This window comes from Onychomys torridus, chromosome 2 (genome assembly GCF_903995425.1).
Source record: "Onychomys torridus chromosome 2, mOncTor1.1, whole genome shotgun sequence".
Lineage (NCBI taxonomy): Eukaryota > Metazoa > Chordata > Mammalia > Rodentia > Cricetidae > Onychomys > Onychomys torridus.
In genome coordinates this window covers 105543792-105565043 of record NC_050444.1, presented here as the reverse complement: position 1 = coordinate 105565043, position 21252 = coordinate 105543792, and the positions used below count along the sequence as shown (strand labels likewise).

The following is a 21252-nucleotide window of genomic DNA, read 5'->3' as shown; positions in this document are numbered from 1 at the left end:
ACCCTAATCAAGAGCAGGAGTCAGTCCTCTGTCTTCACGTTTCCCTAAAAGCTTTGAGGATAGAAGGAGCTCAGCATCATTTTCTCCCTTGTTAGAGTAATTCCATACAAGTCACACAATAAGGCCTTTCCTATCATAAATGCTGACAAGAATCTGGCCTAAGTGGGGAACGGTGGCACACATCTGTAATCTCAGGAGTCAAGAGGCTGAAACAAGAGGATCCTGAGTTCAAGGTCAGCCCAGGGGAACCCAGTGAGACCCCATCTCAAAAATAAAACAACAAAGAACTGCTTATGCCTACAGTCTCCTGCTTAGTTGTCAGGGATTTACATACAGAAAAACAGAAAACATGACATGATATATGTTTCTATAATATTAAGCTATTACCCAGAGGGGAATACAAATACCCTATATAGTAAAATGCAAGCCCCAAAATAAAAGGAAAAACATACTTGATTAGTAAAATAACATATCTTTCTACATTACAAAAAAAAAGTGAAAAGTAACCTCTCATGACATATGTCCTGAAGAATTAAGGTCCACCTTACCTCTGTTTACATATATCTCTGATGGACGCAGCCTTTGCGATCAGCTTCTCCCACTGGAGCTCCTTGCTCACAGAGAGAGAGGGCACATCAGACATGGCCATGAAACGCTGCAGTTCAGGGTACACACGATCCTAAGAAAACAATTTCACAAAAAAAGGTAATTTCCTCATTTGAGCTGAATAATGATTATCTCCTTTGATGCAGCACCTCCAAATCTTGAATTTGCATTGGAAATTATAATGTAACTCTGCTAATCAGCAGAGAAGAATGCTGTTGTGATTGTAGAGGCTTTCCTTCCAGACCCATGACTGCTCATCCCAGAAAACAAGTGGCCAGATCACACCCTTTCTACAAAGGCTCTAATCACAACAGTATTTCTATTACTTTATCATACAAAGAGAGAGATAATGTCAGACACAGAGCAATATTTTATGTTCTCAATTTCTGACTCAAACACAATTAACAATTTTACAGCTCAAATATACCACAATAAACCAAAGTTTGTCAATGTGGTCATTGGTAATATTCACTACTATAGTAATAGTAAGTCACATTGTCACACAACTACTTTCTTTAGAAAAAGGAACACATGCAACAAGTGTATATCTAGGGTTACCTGCTTTTCCCAAAGAGATGTCAGCAGGCGCAATGTGACAGCTCTTAGTCGTGGAGTGGTTCCAAGCAGTTGAATTACCCGCAGAATCTGCCCTATGCATACCTAGAAAAATATTAAGGCAACTCTTTTCATGAAGGAAGACGACTTCAAGGTTGCAAAAGGCATTTCAAACTCTTTGTTATAAATAAGAACTTAAGCGTAAGCTTACTTAGTACCCATCTTCTAAGAGGAAGGGAGATAGATAGCTTTGGGACAGACTAGTCAGGAATTTAGGGAGCAGGGTCCTAATCTCAGAGAACAGTCAATGTGGAAACAGATATTAAGAGATTTAAATAAAATTTTCCATAATATACTAATTTTATCTGTAGACATTAGCTACTCTAAACAAAAATAAAAGGGTAATTAATGATCATGGCAAAAATTAGGACTTAATATTTCCTAATATGAAATAGAAATAAATGTTATTTAGGTTTCTACCACACGCACACACACGCACACATACACACACACACACACACACACACACACACACACACACACACAAGAATCAGTCAACTGATATACTAACCTTGTGAACACCAAGTGTAGGTAAAGTATACAATATGTCATTGTATAGTATAGGGTCTAATGGTCTTCCCAATTTGAACATCAAAACTGGAATCAGATTTGGTACCTAAGACAAATTTAAATGACATATAAATTGAGCCTTGTTGTAAACTCCACAAAGCAATGCCCATCTCTTATTTATTCAAAGTAAAAATATGACTAGATAAATTAGTAGGTTTAGAATGTAAGCTATTTGCTACTATTAATGGCAATTTCATACTAGCAATAATATTCTAACTCTATTATAATGAGCTTCCAAACATGGGTTGAAATTTGTACATCTTTTTTTTCCCAAGCCTTGACCTTTATTATTTAAAAAAGCTGCATATTTATTTCACTTTCTGACTCTGTGCTTGTGCCTTCAACACCTTCACAACAATTTTCTGCTCCTCAATAAGGAAAGCCCGCTTGATCCTGTCACAGACACACTTGGCACACATGGACCCACCATAGGCCCTGCTGACATGCTTCTTTGTCTTAGACAATCTCATAAGGACTTTCGGTCTCCCAGCACGAACCCCTCGAAGCCTGCCTGGGCACACACCACATGTGGATTTAGGTGCTTTTCCAACCTTCTTGGTATAAAGGTAAACAATCCTGTTGCCAGGGGTTCGAGACAGCCTAGTTTTGTTAGAGGCTGTGTTGTAGGAAAGCCTACAATATGTCAAACGCTGGACCATTCTGAGTGCCTCTAAGCACCGTACCCGGAAGAGGAAGGAAACGTGTATTTCTTAAACAACTATGACACCAAATAATAAGAAAGTTAATATATAGGCTAACCCAAATAACTTTATAGTTCAAACAGACAGTCAACACTTAAGCTATACAAACAATAAATAGCTCCACATAGTGATATATCCAATTAAGTTATTTTTGTATGAAATAATTAAAATCAGGGCAGTACAAAGGAGGCTAGTAGTTTAAAATGTCTCTATAAGCCCCTGTTTCAATCTCTATGCATAACACAATAAAATTAGAAAATCAATTTATTCACTGGTCACAAGAATAAATGTTAAGATGACAATATTTCCCACACTGATCTCCATTCAGTGAAATTCCTATTAAAATCCCAGCTTAATTATTTGTTGGGGAGCACTAATCCTAAAAGCTAGGGCTGATGAATAGCAGAAACAATCTTAAATACCTATACAATTCTATAAACACAGTAAAAGAAATTGAATTATACACTTTTGGTGAATGAACTGTATTTTATGCACAGTATAGCTTAATAAGACATTTTAAAAATTCAATTCAAGAACTGGACATACTTGGTTGCCTCCTAGAGACTGAAATTAAGTTCCTACTGCTGAAGACACCATGTACTTCAGACACAGGACTCAAAGGATCTGGGTTACAACTGACCTAAATGCCTCTTTCCTGTGGGCTAGCTTTCATCATACTAAAAGATGCTATGCAAGCTAGCTGACAGGGGTGGTGGAGCATCAATACTCCTATGCAGCTGTTACATCTATGAATCGCAACAAAAACCAACATGGTGAGACATCCCTAAAGGTGCAACAGTGGCACTCACATCTTGGTGGTAACCAAAAGTTGTCTAATTGGACTTTAGGTCTGCTTACCAAGAATGAAATCATGCATGGTCCTAGAAACCTACAAACTACCCAGATCTAGTGAGATCATGGATCTTAGAGGACAACCTTCTGTCACCTCCTAACTAGACTAACAATATTCCTGACTGCATTCGAAATACTAATCATTATACCCAAAGGTATATGTAGCTCTCATCCCTCATTCAAGAAACTTCTCTTTGGAGTAGACAGAGACTATGACAAAAACTAAACAGACAGACAGACAGATAGATAGTTAGATAGATAGGCAGGCAGACAAGACAGATAAATAGATAAAACAAACAAACAAACCACAACTAGTCAAATGCAGAGAACAAGTGATTGCGGTGTGCCCAGCCCCGCTGGATACATCTAAAACACAACTCTCGTATACCTACATCTCAGGAACATGGGGCGGGCCAGGGAAAGGGGACAGAATGATTCTAAAAGTTAGAGGACCAGGAAATCTGCTATGAGATTGTGTCCTCTAGAAATGACGGAGAAACTTCACCTAGGATCCCGCCACAATAAGGTTGCCTAAACACACCTGAAGGACAATATTAATCTACATATTAATCTGGAAATCTTGCATAGGCATATCCCTAGACAAAGAACTATAAGCAACTAATGGCTAATGAGATTGAAAATTAGTTTTCCCTGGAAATGAGCCTATTAATTGTTTATCTGATACCAATGGTCAGTCTTGAAATCATATAGATACAAACACTAAACAACTGAGCAGGTAGTAGTGATATATTTGTGTGTATTTGTGTGTATTTGTGTGTGTGTGTGTGTGTGTGTGTGTGTGTGTGTGTAATAATAACAAAAATAGTCATGAATTTGAGAGCAGATGGTATGGGAAGTTAGAAGGGAGGAAAAGGAAGAAGGAAAAGATACAATTAAATTTTAGTTGTAAAAAAAAATTAAAAACCACTTTGCAAAAGGAAGAAAAAAGAAAAAAAAAAGAACTTGGCACAGTGGCATGTGGCATGTGCCCCAATCCCAACACTATGGATACTAAGGCAGGAGACTACAGATTTCAGACCAACTTGAGTGAGTTGAGGCCAGCCTGGACTAAAAAAACCCTGTCTCAAAAGAACAAGCAAAAACTCCACTTAAAATAATGTACGACTCTTTCCTATGATTCAGGCCTTAGCTTGATAGAGCAAAATGCAGTCCAAAAACTAACCTTCCACACTCCACATTCCAAAGGTTTCTGTGTAGCATTTACTCACATCTTCTATCTTAGAAAGCCCATTTCTTTCAAGCTTCATGGAAGGCACTGACTTTAATTTCAAGAAGGAAAAATGTCCTTTTAACCCTTCCACCAAAATGTGTGACAGCTAAAAAATTAATTTGCTGATGATCCTTGTCATAGTATCTCACAGCAGCATGTGGGCTTTGCTGGCAACAGTCTCACAGTACACAGCCAGAATTCATGAGTATTTCCACAGGCACTAGAGCTTTGCTGCGATGGAAACTCCATTGCTCTCATTTTGAACAAATAAAGGACAACAATTTTTTGAACTGGCTTCTTATTTCCCACTTTAATTAAAAACAAAAGGTTATCTTAGATTGCTTTCCACTGGTCTCAATCAATTCTCCCCTGTGTGATGGTTTCTACCAGGGCACTCGGACAGACCCTTAGTTATGGGAATGGCAATCAGTGCACTTAGTGGCATTTTATAAAATAGTGTATTTAATCATGTGGCTTTTAAACAAATGTTTTAATTATATTGTCAAGAGAGAAATAAAATACTGTATTTATGCCCTAAAAGTACAGTTCCTTTAAGAGCCTCGGCCCTCAAGAAGCATTTACCCTTTTCTCTGCCTGTATCAGAAAAAAAAAAAAAATGTCAGAAATGTTTACACAAATAATCTATGACTCAATATCATTCTTATGACATAATATCCCAAATTAAGTAACCACATAGGTGGAAAGAATAAAGCAAAGATATTTCAGAACAAAAACACAAATTAAGCACATCTATGAAAAATATTTTTGCCTGGAAGCATGGGCTGCTATTTTCATACTGAAACACTGACACGTGTATTTCTTTACCCAAATGTCATTATCAGCTCCTGAGCCTCCTGCTCTCCAAGCTTCCACTCGTATCAGGCAGAAAACAACAGGATGCTTAGATTCTACCTTAGACTCAGAGTCACCTGCTAAATGTGCTGCTCTTGCCCATCTTGCTATCTGGTTTCATAAAGCACAATGTTTTCTCTTTTCAGATTCAGAGTTCAAGTCTTTGATGAACAAATTGATTTAAAACATGGGATTGGTACAAAAACCCTAAGACTTACAAGCAGATTTCTCAGCAGAAATTTCACAAGCCAGAAGGGAGCAAATGCATATTCAAAATGAAAAATTAAGGGGGAAGGGGCATGAACCAAGAATTCTGTATCTAGCAAAACTACCAAAACACTACAAATATCAGGAAAAGGAGAGGCATTCTCAGATACAGCGAAGCTTGAATGAGCTCACCACTAAACTGGCTTCAAAGGAAATGTTGAAGAGACCCTTCCAAATGAAAAGCACACTAGACAACAACACAGAAGCATGGGGAAGCATAAAGCTTGCTAGAAAAGCAAATACACAGACAATCAAATCCTGGGATACTGTAGCATGAGACAGTTACCATATCAAACACAAATTCTTTTCATTTATTTAGTTGGGGATGGGAGAGGCATGCCACAGTTCATGTGTGAAGGTCAAAGGACAAGCTAAAGGACTACGTGCTTTCATCCTACCAGTGGGTTCCCAGGATCAAACTTGTGACATCAGGCTTGGTGGCAAGCATCTTCAGCTGCTGGGCCACCTTGCTGGCCCATATACCACTTTTCACTCTGTTATATGACTTAAAAGACAAACACATAATAAGTAACTACAGCTATGCAATATATAAAGGGACACAGTAAAGGTAACATGAAAGAAACAAAAGGACAGACTTTATGTATGTGATTGGCATTTACGTACAGAAGTTATCAGCTCAAAATACTGTTGTACCCAAATGGTGTTTTATATGAGCCTGTGTTAACTGGAAAGGAAATAACCAAAAAAATACACAAAAGAGGGCTGGAGAGATGGCTTTGTGGTTAAAAGCACTGGCTGCTCTTCCAGAAGACCCAGATTCAATTCCCAGCACCCACATGGCAGCTCACAACTTTCAGTAACTCCAGTTCCAGGGGTTCTGACACCTTCACACAGATATACATGCAGGAAAAACACCAATGCACATAAAAAAATAAAACACAAAAGAAAATGAATAAGTGATATCCAAGAATAAAATAAACAAAAAAAGATAGTATGAGAAGTGGGACTAAAAGCTCCCGGACAGACAAGCAGCAGTTAACAACTGCAGGTTCTTCCACACTACTCACTTCACTCAATGGAAATGGATTCAGCTCCACCCAAAAGACAAAGCAACGGAATGGATAAGACAGCCAGGTCCAACTGCATACAGTCTGCAGAACACTTGTTGGAGAGCTAAAGGCACATGGCTGAAAGCAAAGGGACGTTCTACAAGAACGGTAATCAAGAGATACTGGCAGGGCCAAACATACCAAACAATGAAAAGATAGATGTTTTTAGATCAACAGAGTAAAAAGTGAAAAAAATTACAAATAAAACCACCACATGATCCAGTAATCCCACTTCTTAACATTTGCCCCTAACAACTGAATGAGGACTTCAAGAAGATTTTTTTAAAAACTGCCATTCACTGCAGCATTATCTATGATCATCATTAACAACAGAGACAACCTAGATGTCAGCCTAGGCCACTAATGGATAAGTGAAGGAACAAAGTGCTGCCCATGATATCCAGCCTTCAGAGAGAAGGAAACCCTACCCTATGGAACAACTTCGCTAAACCTTGAAGAATTAAAATAAGAGAAGCAAGCCGGCCCAGAGGACAAACGCCAGATAACTCACTCCTATAAGGTACTGAAAGAGGCCAGACTCTTCGAGGAAAAAGTAATAATAGTTTGCTAGCTGCTAAAGAAAGGAGATTTAAGGCGATACTTCTCTGTAGAGATAGAGCATTGATCATCGGCAATGAGAACATAATTGAGATCTACTGCACAGCAACATTCATATAGTTAGCAATATTACACAAGGTACTTGGAAGTCAGTTGTAATAGATTTCATGCTATTGATTTTTATCACCAAGAAAAAATAATCATGGAATTGTTCATTAAAATAAGAAAGGCTAGGCATTGTGGCCACGCCTTTAAATCCAGAACATAAAGGCAGAAGCAGATGGATCTCTCTGAATTCCAGGCCAGCCTGGTATATATAGCAAGTTCCAGAACTGGCAGGGCTACTACACCAGGCCCTGTAAAGAGTCAGAAAGGCTTTTCAAGTTTATTTAGTTTATCCATTTTATTTTCCATATGGTAAAACTGAAGCCCAGAGAGATCGTGTTTACTAGTGGCCACAGCATGGCGAGAGTTCATGTCCTGGTGTACCCTCCTCCTTCTATTTTGGCAGAGTGACAAGAAACAGAGATTTGAGAGACTGTCTGTTACAGGAATATAGAGCTATCATATAAGTTTTCTGCCATTAAAAATCAAGCAAGTAAAACACAAGCATACATTTCCCTGGAATCAAGTATGTTAAAAACAGAATATAAAAATTCAGCTCGAAATTCCAGGAAACATAGACATACTTCCTAAAGCCACACACATGCACAATCTTAGAGATAGTTCACTAGTGACAATCACAAGTGGCACTATTTATTTACAGATTACAATAAAAAGCACTTTGTTACAATTTATCAGTCATCAAATATGAGACGATATAGTACTCTCAACTATCCCTCTTTCTTGAGAGAGCTCAGTTATCACTATTGAAAACATAGAACTAAACTCACATAAATAGAAAAAGTATCAGTGGAAAGGAACAATGAATAAGGTAATCATCCAACAGAAGGGAAAAGCAAGCATACAACACAATATCTGTTTCTCTTCAACTTTCCAGATTCATGCCACAAACACTACAGGCAAAAACACTACAGAAGTGCATTGATAGTGCATATTTGATTTGAGTTCTTGTGCTGACTCACCCCATGACCAGTGAGGCTAAATCTCTAAGAATCAAAGAATATTCCAAAGACCTGCATGGGGAGCCAGAGGACTCCAGGCACTAGACCTGGGTAGTGGTACTCACAAAGCACTTCTCATTTTTATGATTAAAGCAACAGAAACATGAGGTGATGGTTCCAGTCAGCTTAAGCAAATGCAGATACAGAGAGGAACTACACCTGGTGTTATGCCTTATCATCTCTGGTCATGTGAAAAGAGCGAAGAGTATTCCTTCCAGGCATCCATCCGCCTTACCCACAGAGACAAAGTGGGCATGCTAGAGCACTCCCTGCCCATCCTGGGTTTCAGGTGCATTCACTTATCAGAGTTCACGCAATCATTTCTAGAAGGCCACCTTGTAGAAAGAGCATTCTGCACTCTGCCCCATCCACAGTTAACAGTAAACACACAGCTTCTTACGCAGGCTCCTGCATCTTTGGATTTAACAAATGTTGGCCCAGTTATCCCTAAGACTTAACACTGTGAACCACGGGCCTCAATTCTCTATATGCAGGTTTGCTTGCCACTTATCAAAGGGTAGCAAGTAATAATATGTACAAGATTGTAAATTAATTAAAAGATACCGCATAAATTTTATATCATAAAAAAGGGAATACGCTTGAATGGTATCTATAAGCATAGACATAAGTGAATCCAAGAATTTTAATACTTAAAGGGCCTTTTAATTATTCATTCTTGGAGAGTTGGCTCAGTGGTTAAAAGTATTTGTTCTTGCAAAGAACCTGGGTTCAGTCCCCACACCCACATGGCAGCTCACAACCATTTGTACCTCCAGTTTCAAGTGTCCTGATGACTTCCTTGGGCACCAGGCCATGCACATGGCACACAAACATAAATGCTGACAAAACATTCACACACATAACAAACATTTTTTAAAATCTCATCATAGTTGGATGAAGTAGTAGCAAATGTGGGTATTCCAAGATACTAGGGAAACTGAGGCAGTAAAATCCCTTGAACCCAGAAGCCGTAAACTAAGCTGGGTGACACACACACAAACACACACACACACACACACACACACACACACACACACACACATACACACCAAAAAAATCACAGAATTCAGTCTACCAAAAAAAAGATATTATATGCAATTAGACTTTTTAATATTAGTTCATTCCTTTCCTCAATTACTTGATAATTCTAATTACAGTGCCTGTTTATTGCTTAAGTAATTCATTTGAAAGCAGTCCACTGACAGGTACTGAAAAGTTAATTATTGTCTCCATTTATAAGGTATGCGCCAACATCAAAAGTGAGGTAAATGTGATATAATTGTACTCCTCTGAGACTCAATTATAGTTACATCAAAACATGATCATTAAGTAAACAGTCTAAAGCAATGGTTCCCAACCTTCCTAATGCTGTGACCCTTTAATACAGTTCCTCATGTTGTGGTGACCTTCAACCATAAAATTATTTCATTGCTACTCCATAACTGGAATTTTCATTACTGTTATGAATCATAATATGAATATCTGATATGCAGGATAACTGATATGTGACCCCTGTGAAAAGGTTATTCACCCCTCAAAGGGGTCATGACCCACAAGTTGAGAACCACTGGTCTTGATGTTTAGCCTTTGGGAGTCATTCAAGGTAAAGAGAAGAAAATAACCTAGACTAACAAACAGAGCAGACAATCATCTTTCTATGGGGCTACATCTCTCTGGCCTTGTTCTAATCCAGCTTGAGCACCCGATCTCCAGCGCCTCCTCTAACAAACAAGTTATGTAACACTACCAATCTCCTACACACTTGGAAATAGAGTATAGCGTATCCAGGTGACAAACTGATGTGGTGGGTATTGTGTTCCCTGTAATATTGTGTGTTCCCTGAAATAAACATATCTGGGGTCAGAGAACAGACAGCCACTAGAACGAAGCCAAAATTGGTGGCTAGAAAATGGGAAGAGTAAGCCATAACAGAAGTTGGGCGGTGGTGGTACACACCTTTAATCCCAGCACTTGGGAGGCAGAGCCAGGTGGATCTCTGAGTTCAAGGCCACTTTAGAAACAGCTAAGCATGGCGACCCAGGCCTTTAATCCCAGGGAGTGGGGGCAGAAAGAAAAAGGTAAATAAGGTGTGAGGACCAGGAACTAAAGAGTAAAGCATGTAGTTAAGCATAACTGGAGAAGTATTCAGGCTTTGGAGCAGCACAGTTCAGCTGAGAGCCATTGGGATGAGGACTCAGAAGCTTCCAGCCTGAGAAAAAAAGGATCACCTGAGGAACTAGCAAGGTGAGATAGCCATGGCTTGTTCTGCTTCTCTGATCTTCCAGCAATCACCCCAATAACTGGCCTCAGGTTTGATTTCATTAACCAGTACTTTTAAGATTCCTGCCACAAACTGAAGCTTGTATAGAGGTAGGAATGAATCAAAGCAAGCCAATTCCAAAACCTCTGTGGTTACACCTTAGCCATACCACGTTCTGGAATATCTTCTTTTCTCCTTTTCATCCCTCCTATCTTACACACAAATGATACTTTTTTTTTAGAGATTTATTTATTTATTACGTATACAGAAGAGGGCACCAGATTTTATTACAGATGGTTGTGAGCCACCGTGTGGGTGCTGGGAATTGAACTCAGGACCTCTGGAAGAGCAGTCAGTGCTCTTAACCTCTGAGCCATTTCTCCAGCCCCACAAATGATACTTTTAAAATACATAAATTATCACTAAACTCTTCTCCAACAGCTGAATTACTGTCAGCAAAATGGATCTTGGAATAATGCTACAACAGTTTTACTCTATAAATAGGTATGAAAAGCCAATCTTTTGCAAAGTACTTAAAAGTATGATAATCAAATTACTTAGAACTGGAAAATTTTGCCCTATCAGATGAAGAGTACCATGATGTCAAAAACAAGTACTCTCAGACTTGAAGGTGTAAATTTCCCAATATATTAAAAAATAAGGTCAACAGTCCAGGAGCTCCAAGAATCATTGCACACTCCAATAAGACAAATTCAGACAGTGTGTCAGTGGAGGAGTTGGAGGGATGCAGGCTATGTCCTCAACAGAAATGTGACTTCGTGAGGAGTTTCATTACCTTCTGATTTCCTGACTATCTCAGAATCAAATGGCCTACACACACACACACACACACACACACACACACACACACACACACATACACATACACACACACACAAATGTGGTAAGACATTTAAATAATGAAAAAAATGGTTGACCACACTGTGAAAATGTAACTACCAGAAAAGAAAAAGGAATATAACTCTGCCAATTGCTAACATTTTGATAACTAAATTCCTGGACGTATTAATTTTCTTCCATGAACAAAGACAGATTTTATATTTCCACCATGTGAGTTCTTAATCATTGGAGATCTGATTGGCAGAACTGAAATTAAAGGCCAGTAACCTATAGTAAAATGTACAACATGGGTATCTTTCCTCTCTATTACATAAAATCCATTTCTGCTACATGTCTATCACTGGGAAAGTATTTTATGTCAGAAATTGAACCAAGTGTGGGAAAATTGTACAATGGGATATAACTAAGTACATAAACTAACTATGTACTAAAACCAGAGAACTTAATATTTTGAGTTTAGTAAAAACAGATTGCTCAAAGAAATCCTAAGAGTTAAATCAGAGACTAATATAGTAACTATGGTGTTAATCCATACTTTAACAACAGGGAGAGAAAAGGGCCAGCCCAGTTGGCTAGTTGTCAAACCTGACTCCAAAGTTTCTTTCCTGCTTCAGTGATGAAAATTTCAAATTTTCAGTATTATATCTCATACCATTAATTTTATAAGGCCTTAATTCACTAAGTAAGGTCTAAATGAATGATGATAAATAGATGACCTGATTAGAATGTTATACTAACCGAGATTAATACAAAGGATGAAGACCAGAACATTACGGGGGGTGAGGGGTGCTGATATAAATCTCTGAAGCAATGAACAACAGAGAAAACTGAGTGTACTGCCTGAAGTGATCAGTGTAACCTGCTGTTAAAGAATGACAGGAAACAGATCTGCTGTGCTCTTATCTTGCATAATCTCCTGCCTCAGGGAAAATTATCAGAATGGAGATGAAATAAGCATTAGGAAGATGACATCGGTATCTATGACAGGCACATGATGGAAGTGGGTGATAAATTAATCAATGAATGGTGTAGCAGGGAGGGGTAAACCAGCAAGAACAAACTCCTCCTGGTTTTAGGAATTAGACTTAATGAATCATTTTGAAGAATTTAGAAAAATGTAAGGAGAGTCCATGCATGCTCCAGAGACAGGTACGAACTGACTGAGCATCAACAATGAAAGCCTTATTAGAGTATGTTAGTTTATGCTGTGTGGCAAAAATACCTCTGTCAATCAACATAAGGAGGAGAGGTTTGTTTTGGCTCATGGTCACCTGGCCCTGTCACTTTGGGCCTAAGAAGCATGGCACATGACAGCAGGAGTATGTATGTCATCAAGGTGTCAGGTCTGTTCACCTCCAAGTCACCAGGAAACCAAGAGGGAAGGGGATGGGCTGGCAGGTATTTTCTCATCCCTTCAGGGGCACAATTCCAATAAAGTAACTCCAACCTACTAAGCACTCCTCCTCCAGGGTTCAGCATTTCTAGGAGAGTCACAGGTGGGCAAGCAAGCTTTGAACACTTTGGAGGGCCACTCCATATCAAAATTATCACAGTTAGTATTGATATGGATTAAGAACAGCACCCAGCAAAAGGAACAAATGACATCAGTAGGCCAGGGAGAAGCAAATACGCCTGGCAACCTAAGTTCAATCCCAGGAATTCATATAACAGTGAAAAGAAAGAACCTACTATGCAAATTGTCTAAAAGTACACTGTGCCACATGCACCCGTGTGCATACACACACACACACACACACACACACACACACACACACACACACTATCAACACATTAGAATATGACTCAATATTCTAAGAAAACAAAAAGATAAAAGGTCTTAATATACAGACCCCTACCCCAGTCCAAAAGGGCAAAACATATAAACTGAAACATAAAATGGTAACAAGGATCCAGGGAGATAGCGCAGTTGGAAATGCGCTTGTCATGTAAAAATGAGGATGAAGACCTGAGTTCAAGTCCCACCAACCACATAAACATGCCGGCACAGCAGCACACATCTGTACTATCAGTGATGGTGAAGCAGGGTCTGGTAGAGAGACCTATGCTTGTAGGGAAAGCCATTCTAGCCAAATGAGTGGGTTCTAGGTTCAGTGAGCAACTCCATTTCAAAAAATAAACTGGAAGTGACTGAGAAAGAAAGCTGAGTTTGACCTCTGAATTTCACGACCATTTGTACCTCCCCCAAGTTAAACATATGCTCAAAAAAGTTAGGAAATAGCCAGGCGGTAGTGGGGCATGCCTTTAATCCCAGCACTCAGAAGATGGATCTCCGTGAGTTCGAGGCCAGCCTGGTCTACAGAGCGAGATCCAGGACAGGCACCAAAACTACAGGGAGAAACCCTGTCTCGAAAAACCAAAACATAGTTAGGAAGTAGAAAGTATAAGAACATCCAATCTTACTGTTGTTTATAACTACAAATTATAAGGTTAATGTCTTATATATTAAAGTTTTTGATGTATCTTTAAATTATACACTATAAGGATATAGTGAAACAGACACAATTCTGGGGAGTAATAGTGTGTGTCTAAAGAGAAAATTTTCAAACTCAACTCTAAAATGCTGCTTCCGTTAGCCAGACAGATAGACCAGTAGATAACACTTGTTAACCAAGCAATAGGATCTGAGTTAGATTCCCAAAGCCCATATAAAAAAAAAAAAATCAGGTGTGGCAGTGAGTACCTGCAATCTCATTGCTACAACGGTAGTCAGGGAAATCTCTGTGGCTAGCTGTCTAGCTGGCCCACCTCCTTAGTGGTGAGTTTCAGGCCTATAAGAGACTCTATCTCCAAAAAAAAAGGTTGATGTCTGAGGCTGCCCTCTGGCCTCTATACATGCAAACCTGTGCACACACTTGCACACTCAATACACACACATGAGACACTCACAAAAATACAAAGCTTAATTCATGTCCAGATATGCTTCAAAAGTAACATCTCAAATTAGAGACTGGGGAATAGAGAGTTTATGTAATTCAGACTGCTAAAAGGTGAGAACTGAACACTAGGTTCCTATACTATTTTCACCTCTTTCAAATACGCTTGAAATCTTCCATGATCAAATGGTTTTTCTTTTTTCCTTAATTCTATTCTAGGGCTCAAGAAAAGTGCCTGCTTTGCAAGCATGAGCCCCTGAAGCCATGTAGAAGTGCCAGAGAGAGTGTCACGAACTTGTAATCCAAGCACTGGGAGATATAGACAGATCTTGACACTCAGTTCAGACAGTCTAACTTAATCTGAAAGTTCAAGTAAATTGAGGAACCATCTCAAAGGAGGTGGGCAGGGTTACTCTGGCCTCCACACTCTTGTGGAGTGTGTGTACTCCACACGTGTGTGTACATGCACACACACATGCATAAAAACAAGTTTCTAATGTAGTATTCTCTATATAAGACTGAATATTTTAGAAGAGATCAGAAAACAAAATTTAGGAGATACAATACTGAATATAAAGGGAAGGAGAAGAAAAGAGAAAGAGAAGGAATTATAATAACATATTTGGAAGATATTTAATGTGTATATTCAAATATCAAAAGGCCAGGCACTCAGAAAGCTGAGCAGAATTGCCATGAGTTTGAGGCTGGCCTGGCCTATGCTGTGAGTTCCAAGTCAACTTGGGTTATAGAGTAAGAGTCTGTCTCAAAAAACAATAACAAAACATAAAAAGAGGAAAAGAATAGAGACTGCAATTACTTATTTCAGAGCTCCTATCTTAAAAGTTAAAACAGGCCAAATTAACCAAGTCAGTATTTATTGCTGGGGATTTAGTTCAGTGGTAGAGCGCTTGCCTAGCAAGCGCGAGGCTCTGGATTCAATCCTCAGCTCAAAAAAAAAAAAAAAAAAAATGTATACACTTGTACAGAAAATAGTTAACACAGCAAGCTACCTTCCACAGAAAAGCTTACTTGCAAAGCTATCCCTGGGTGATTGGCAAACAAATTTGGGGGATATTCCCATTGTCCTTTAATAGAACCTGCACAATCACAATGTACACAACTCCTCAGCTGACCAAGGCTTTAACACACTCCCCACCACAAGACATTGTACATTCTTCATCCTGACCCCATGCTGGAGGAACTATGGCACCCACCCTGTGTTACTTCATGGGAGGACTACTAGAGATGTTTGCCTAATCTCTGTGGATTGCCCTATGGATTGCTTTGCTCACTGATGGTTTTTATCCTGTCATCCTAACCAATCACAGACACACACTGAGTCTTATGAGTTCTTCCACCAAATCACTAACACTAGTTATAAGTCCTGAGGACCCCTCTAACCCAAGATCATTCTATATTTTGCTTTAAGAAGAAAAAATTAAATTAAATTTAAAAAGGGTGTGGGAGCAGGGTGAAGTTTAGTAAGATGTTGAGGAGCTGAATTTCAATCCACAGTACCCATGCACAGCTGAGCACAGGAGCACAGTCTGTTGTCCTTCAGTGAAATAGGAGGGGTAGACAGGGCACCCCAGAAGCTCATGGGCTAGCTGGCCTGTCACACACAGCAATAAACAGCAAGCAGATCCCATTCAAACAAGGCAGAAAGCAAAGACCAACACCCTGTGGTTGTCCTCTGACCTCCAAGTGCAAACTGTGGTACACATGCACCCACACAAACATGTGCATCACGGCATCACACACACACACACACACACACACACACACACACACACACACAAGTGAATTAAACTATTTTGAAGTAGTAGCTGGGGGCTGGAGAGATGTCTGAGTGGTTATGAGCACATGCAGCTCTTCCAGAGGACCTGGATTCAGTTCTTGGCACTCACATGGCAGCTCACATCAATCCTTAACTCCTGTCCCAGGGAATCCTATGCCCTCTTCTGGCCTCCAAAGTTACTCCACTCATGTTGTGAATATATACATGAAAGCAAAACACCCATACACATAAAATAAAAATAAATGATTTTTCTAAAAAGTAGTGAGGATGGCAGCAATATTGTTCAGTGTATTAAGGAGTCTGATCCCCAGAGTCCACATAAAAGAGAGAACCAACTCCACAAAGTTGTCCTCTGACCTCCGTAAGTGTGATGTGGCATACACCCCCACATACATACACACAAATAATTTAAATTAGAAATAATAATAATAATTAGATAAAGTTTTCTTTTGAAGTGATTAAGTTTAAGAATGATCTGGGCATGGTGGCATGTGCCTTTAGTCCCAGCACTAGGGAGGCAGAGGCAGGCAAATCTAAGTTGAAGGCCAGGCTGCTGGGATTAAAGGCATGAGCCACTGCTCAGGCTTCCCTTTCGATTTTATGTTGAGTGAGCAACACTTACGAGGCAGCTCCACACAGGGCTTCCTAGGCTTTAGCACTTGGAGAAGAGACAGCCCCTGCTTCCCTGTGCTCTCAAGTCCTTTATAGCTAGAGAACTCATCACTATAATCTCAAACTCAACAAGTTCTTGGAAGTGTGTGCAGCCTCTGATGACTTCTCAGAAGTGCTGTGAGGAAAGGGCCGTGCAAGTGCTAAGTGCTGGTTTTTGTTTTTTGTTTTTCTTACATCGAATTCCAACTGATTTCCTGTCCAACAAGAATTTTATTTACTGAAGGGCTTGTCACCTTTGGTAGTATTTTTGTAACATATGAAAAAGTGGGATTTATTTGTAACGGGCCTTATGTTTTGGTTGAGCGAATTGAATTTCTTTTTTTTTTAATTTTTGGTTTTTTGAGACAGGGTTTCTCTGTGTTAGACCTGGCTGTCCTAGAATTCATTCTATAGACCAGGCTGCCCTTGAACTCACAGAGATTCTCCTGCCTCTGCCTCCTGAGCGCTGGGATTAAAGGTGTGCACCACCATCGTCTGCCTGACTTAGTTTCTTCTTATCCAAAATTTACTAGAGATTCTATTACAGTGTAATAACAGCATATTCTTCTCCAAAATGGGAATTATAAAAGAACTTGCCTCATTAAATTTAACATGCAAATTAAATGACATAATCTAGAGTACAGAATTCTGTTTGTAATCCATAGTCAACAAAAGTTACATTTTTATTGTTCTTTTTACACTGCACAGTTATTTGTTCTGTTACAGGTGCAGTGCCTGGCTGTAGCTAGACAGAAATATTTCTTTTCTATCTGGAGCTGTCATCATCCTTTATTCTCCAAGTTCTTTAAAAGGGAGATATTTATTGTTATCTATGTTTGTGTGTCTATTTTAAAAAAAATCACCTTTATTTATTTAATTACATATTTGTGTGTGTGTGTGTGTGTGTGTGTGTGTGTGTGTGTGTGTGTGTGTACATATGTATGTTAAAGTCAGACAGCTTGTGGGAGTTGGTTCTTTCCTTCCATCTTATGGAAGATTGAATTCGGTCATCATGTTTGACAGCAATTATCTTTACCTACTGAGCTATGTTCGGCTTTGTGTGCCTATTTTAAACTACTTTTGGATTAAACAAGGAGATTGAGAATAGTGTTCTTCAAAATGGAAATAAAATGAAAGCTAAGTTAGTTGATTCAGGTTTTCAGGTAGTTGGAGCTGTGGAGAGAGTAGAAGTGCTTGCCAAGAAGTTCTGATAATCTGAGCTCACACCGCCACCACTTAGAAAGATGCAAGTGTGGCAGTGAGGACCTGTAATCAATCACTGTGCTATGGATGTAAAGGCAAGGAGAATACCTGGGGCTCACTGGCCAGCCAGCCTAGCAAAATTGATGAGCTTCAGGTTTACTGAGAGACCCTATCTTTAAAAAAATTAAGTGAAAGCAATCAAGGAATATATCCAATATTGAATTCTGAACCCTTCATATGCACATGTGCACACACACACTCACATATCTCACACCCAGTTTTTGTGACTGCATACCTTAAAAGGTTGGGAAAAGATAAAAGCACATTTAATATTATGTTTTATATAACCTAGTATATCTGAAACATTCAAAATATAATAAAAAGAATTGCTGAACTATTTTGTGTATTCTTCTGCATAAACCCTTCTAGCTGTGTTTTGTATTTTACTCTTCCAGCACATCTCAGTTCAGTTGGCTGTGTTTCTAGTATTCACTAGTGTTGTGTGACAGACTTCCTAGAGAAGCACAGCATACACGTTTACTCACCCCAGCAAGGGAATCCATGACAAGCCAGAGTGACTGCTCCAAAATCCAGCTGGTGAAACAGTGAGCTTTTCCTGGGATTGCTGACAGGAGTGGACGTGAGGAGTTACTGGCAAAAGTAGGGATGACTCCAAAGCAGCGGTATCACTGAACAGTCCATCCCAACACTGGTGATGCCTCATAAAAGCTGCAACTCCAGAGATCTCTACACAGCCAGCAGGCAGCTGACACACCAGTGTGATCACTGGGTAGCTTAGATTCACCCTGTGACTCTTTCCCAGACATGTGACAAGTGTTTACTTTCAGAGTCTCATGAGCCTCCTCTTCTCTCCTGGAGGGAATGTTTCTATTTGGAGGGATGTGCCAGGCAGCAAGTCAGCCTATCATGAAGACCACTGTATGAACAGTATAGAGCTACTGAAAATTTCCAGTGCTAGCATCTTCATTATAAATATGAAAGGTGTGTTTAGAAATACTCTTCTAATATTGACTTCACTTGTCTAAAAATAGGTCCCTAGTCTCTGGTATAATAGAAACTTAGTGCTCAAGAATCCAAAAGAAATGTTTTTCTTTTGAGACATGGTCCTCTTATGTATCAGGGTGTCCTTAAACTCTAGTGGTCAGAGTTTTCTGAGGGAAAGAATGGATAGAATACTTACTATACAAAAGGGATAAATGAGATTAGCTCACACAGCAGTGCCCCAAGCCATCATGTTGCTTGCCCACCGGAGAGGCAGAGACCCCTGTAACTGCTTCATCCACAAAGCTGAGTGCTTCAGTTGTCTCATTCTGACCCTGAAGGCCTAGGAGATTACTTGACAGCTAGCTGCAGGTCAGAGAAGCGGGGTTCTGATAACAAGAAAGGATGGCAGGAGTATATGATGCTCTCACCAGCGAGAAGCACTGCAGGCAGGCAATCGGCACTGCTTCCAGTGTTGGCTGCCCATGGGAAGTGTCACCATGCCGGTGGGGGTCTTCTCAGTTCATCCCTCCTGGAGCTGCTCACACAGACGTGCCCACGGGTGCCGTGGCTCTTCGTTGAATCACGTTGACAAGCAAGACTGACCATCATAGGATCTTCCTGCCCTGTACTAAACAGTGGTGGATTGCAGCTGTGCAGCACCATGCCTGGCAGGATAATAATTGCTAAAGGGTGTTCAGAAAGTAACCGAGGACATACTGGAACGCCTCTAAGTTCTTTTGTCTTTTTTCAGGGCATATCTACATTTTCTAAGACTTTTTTTTCCCTTTTAAAACTTCATCTTGAGTTCATTTCTGTTTATGTTGGTAAATACTTGTTATATTCTGGTCCTGAGCAAAAACAATAATAGGAATGCAGTTGCTGCCTGTAATGTATGTCATTTTCAGGCTGTTGTGGGCGAGTAACTAGTCAACTAGTGCCTAGAGTATAATGAAGTAAAAGTGGGCATAGAGTTAGGGTAAAAACAAGCAATCTGTTCTCTCTCTCTCTCTCTCTCAAGGTTTATTTATTTATTATGTATACAGCATGTATGGCTGCAGGCCAGAAGAGGGCGCCAGATCTCATTACAGATGGTTGTGAGCCACCATGTGGTTGCTGGGAATTGAACTCAGGACTTCTGGAGGAGCAGCCAGTGCTCTTAACCTCTGAGCCATCTCTCCAGGCCTAATCTGGTCTCTTTAAACACCGCTTTTCATGACTATAAAGATTTTTGGGTTGAACTCCCTGGTTATAAGAAGGAGCCTGCACAAGGCTCAGCAGAAGGAGGAAGTGATGCACCTTGAAAATCCAAGATGAGGACAGGGAGGCAGGAGCACACTTCCCAGCACCAGCTGTCATCATGTGAGGAAACGCTTTGTCCAGTGTTTCCTTCTCTTCCATTCTGTCTTCCCCGGTCACTGAGTGCCTAGGGCAGTCCTGTCACTTGCTGAAACCTTACGGAAGATAACCTGGAGGTAGGAAGTGAAGCAGCGGTCAAGGAGGGACATTGCTTACTGGCTTGCTGCCCATGGCTTGCTCAGCTGGCTTTTTTATACCTCCCAGGACCACCTGCTCAGGATGACACTATCCGCAGTGGGCAGAGCCCTTCGCCTCGATAGTTAATAAGAAGATGCCCCATAGACTTCCCTACAGGCCATCTGGTGAGACATTTTCTCACTTGAGGTTTCTCTTCTCAGATGAGCCTAGCTCGTGCTGAATTGACAAAATTCACCTGGTAAAGGATTTCAACTGTTACGTTTGTTATAGCAAACATGGGATGTCTTCCTGCTCCCTTCAGCCTGTTTGGACAGCATTGCTTAGTGTAATTTCCTGTTCTAGTGTAAGTATTCTATAGTTGGTGTTGTCCTAGAAGGTGGCCACATCTAATTATTGAGCATTTTAATTTGGCTAGTGTGACTAAGGGGCACAGGATTTAATTTTAATTAATTAAAACTCAATTTGCACAATAGAATCTCAGGACTTCTAGAATCTGTCCCTTTTAAGCAAGAAAGGGAGTAATTTCCTTGGCTGCCTGCTATTTTGCATGTTTCAGAGACTATTTTGAAATGGTTTTTTGTTCTTCTACCTTAATTTATGTTTCCAGTAACTATTGGCTTTGAAAAATGTCTTCAGTAGT

General features: G+C 39.8%; 2 protein-coding genes across 2 annotated transcripts in view; both read right to left on the bottom strand.

The window, feature by feature from the left end:
• Focad (focadhesin) overlaps positions 1–21252 on the bottom strand; it is a 286698-nt gene that overhangs the window by 157421 nt on the left and 108025 nt on the right. Inside the window, exons 14-16 of the mRNA XM_036178561.1 lie at positions 1733–1837; positions 1165–1266; positions 549–679 (exon numbers count right to left, since the gene is read on the bottom strand). Of these exons, the coding sequence (XP_036034454.1) occupies positions 549–679; positions 1165–1266; positions 1733–1837 (338 nt within the window). The remainder of the gene's footprint in view (positions 1–548; positions 680–1164; positions 1267–1732; positions 1838–21252) is intronic.
• Positions 2063–2484, bottom strand: LOC118577514 (60S ribosomal protein L34-like). Its single transcript, XM_036177725.1, has one exon. It carries the CDS (start codon positions 2448–2450, stop codon positions 2100–2102), a length of 351 nt encoding a protein of 116 aa, XP_036033618.1. The 5' UTR covers positions 2451–2484; the 3' UTR covers positions 2063–2099.

What these genes read in the sequence shown, in the direction of transcription:
- LOC118577514 (XM_036177725.1), bottom strand. Translation starts at nt 2,450, where the DNA reads ATGGTCCAGCGTTTGACATATTGTAGGCTTTCCTACAACACAGCCTCT.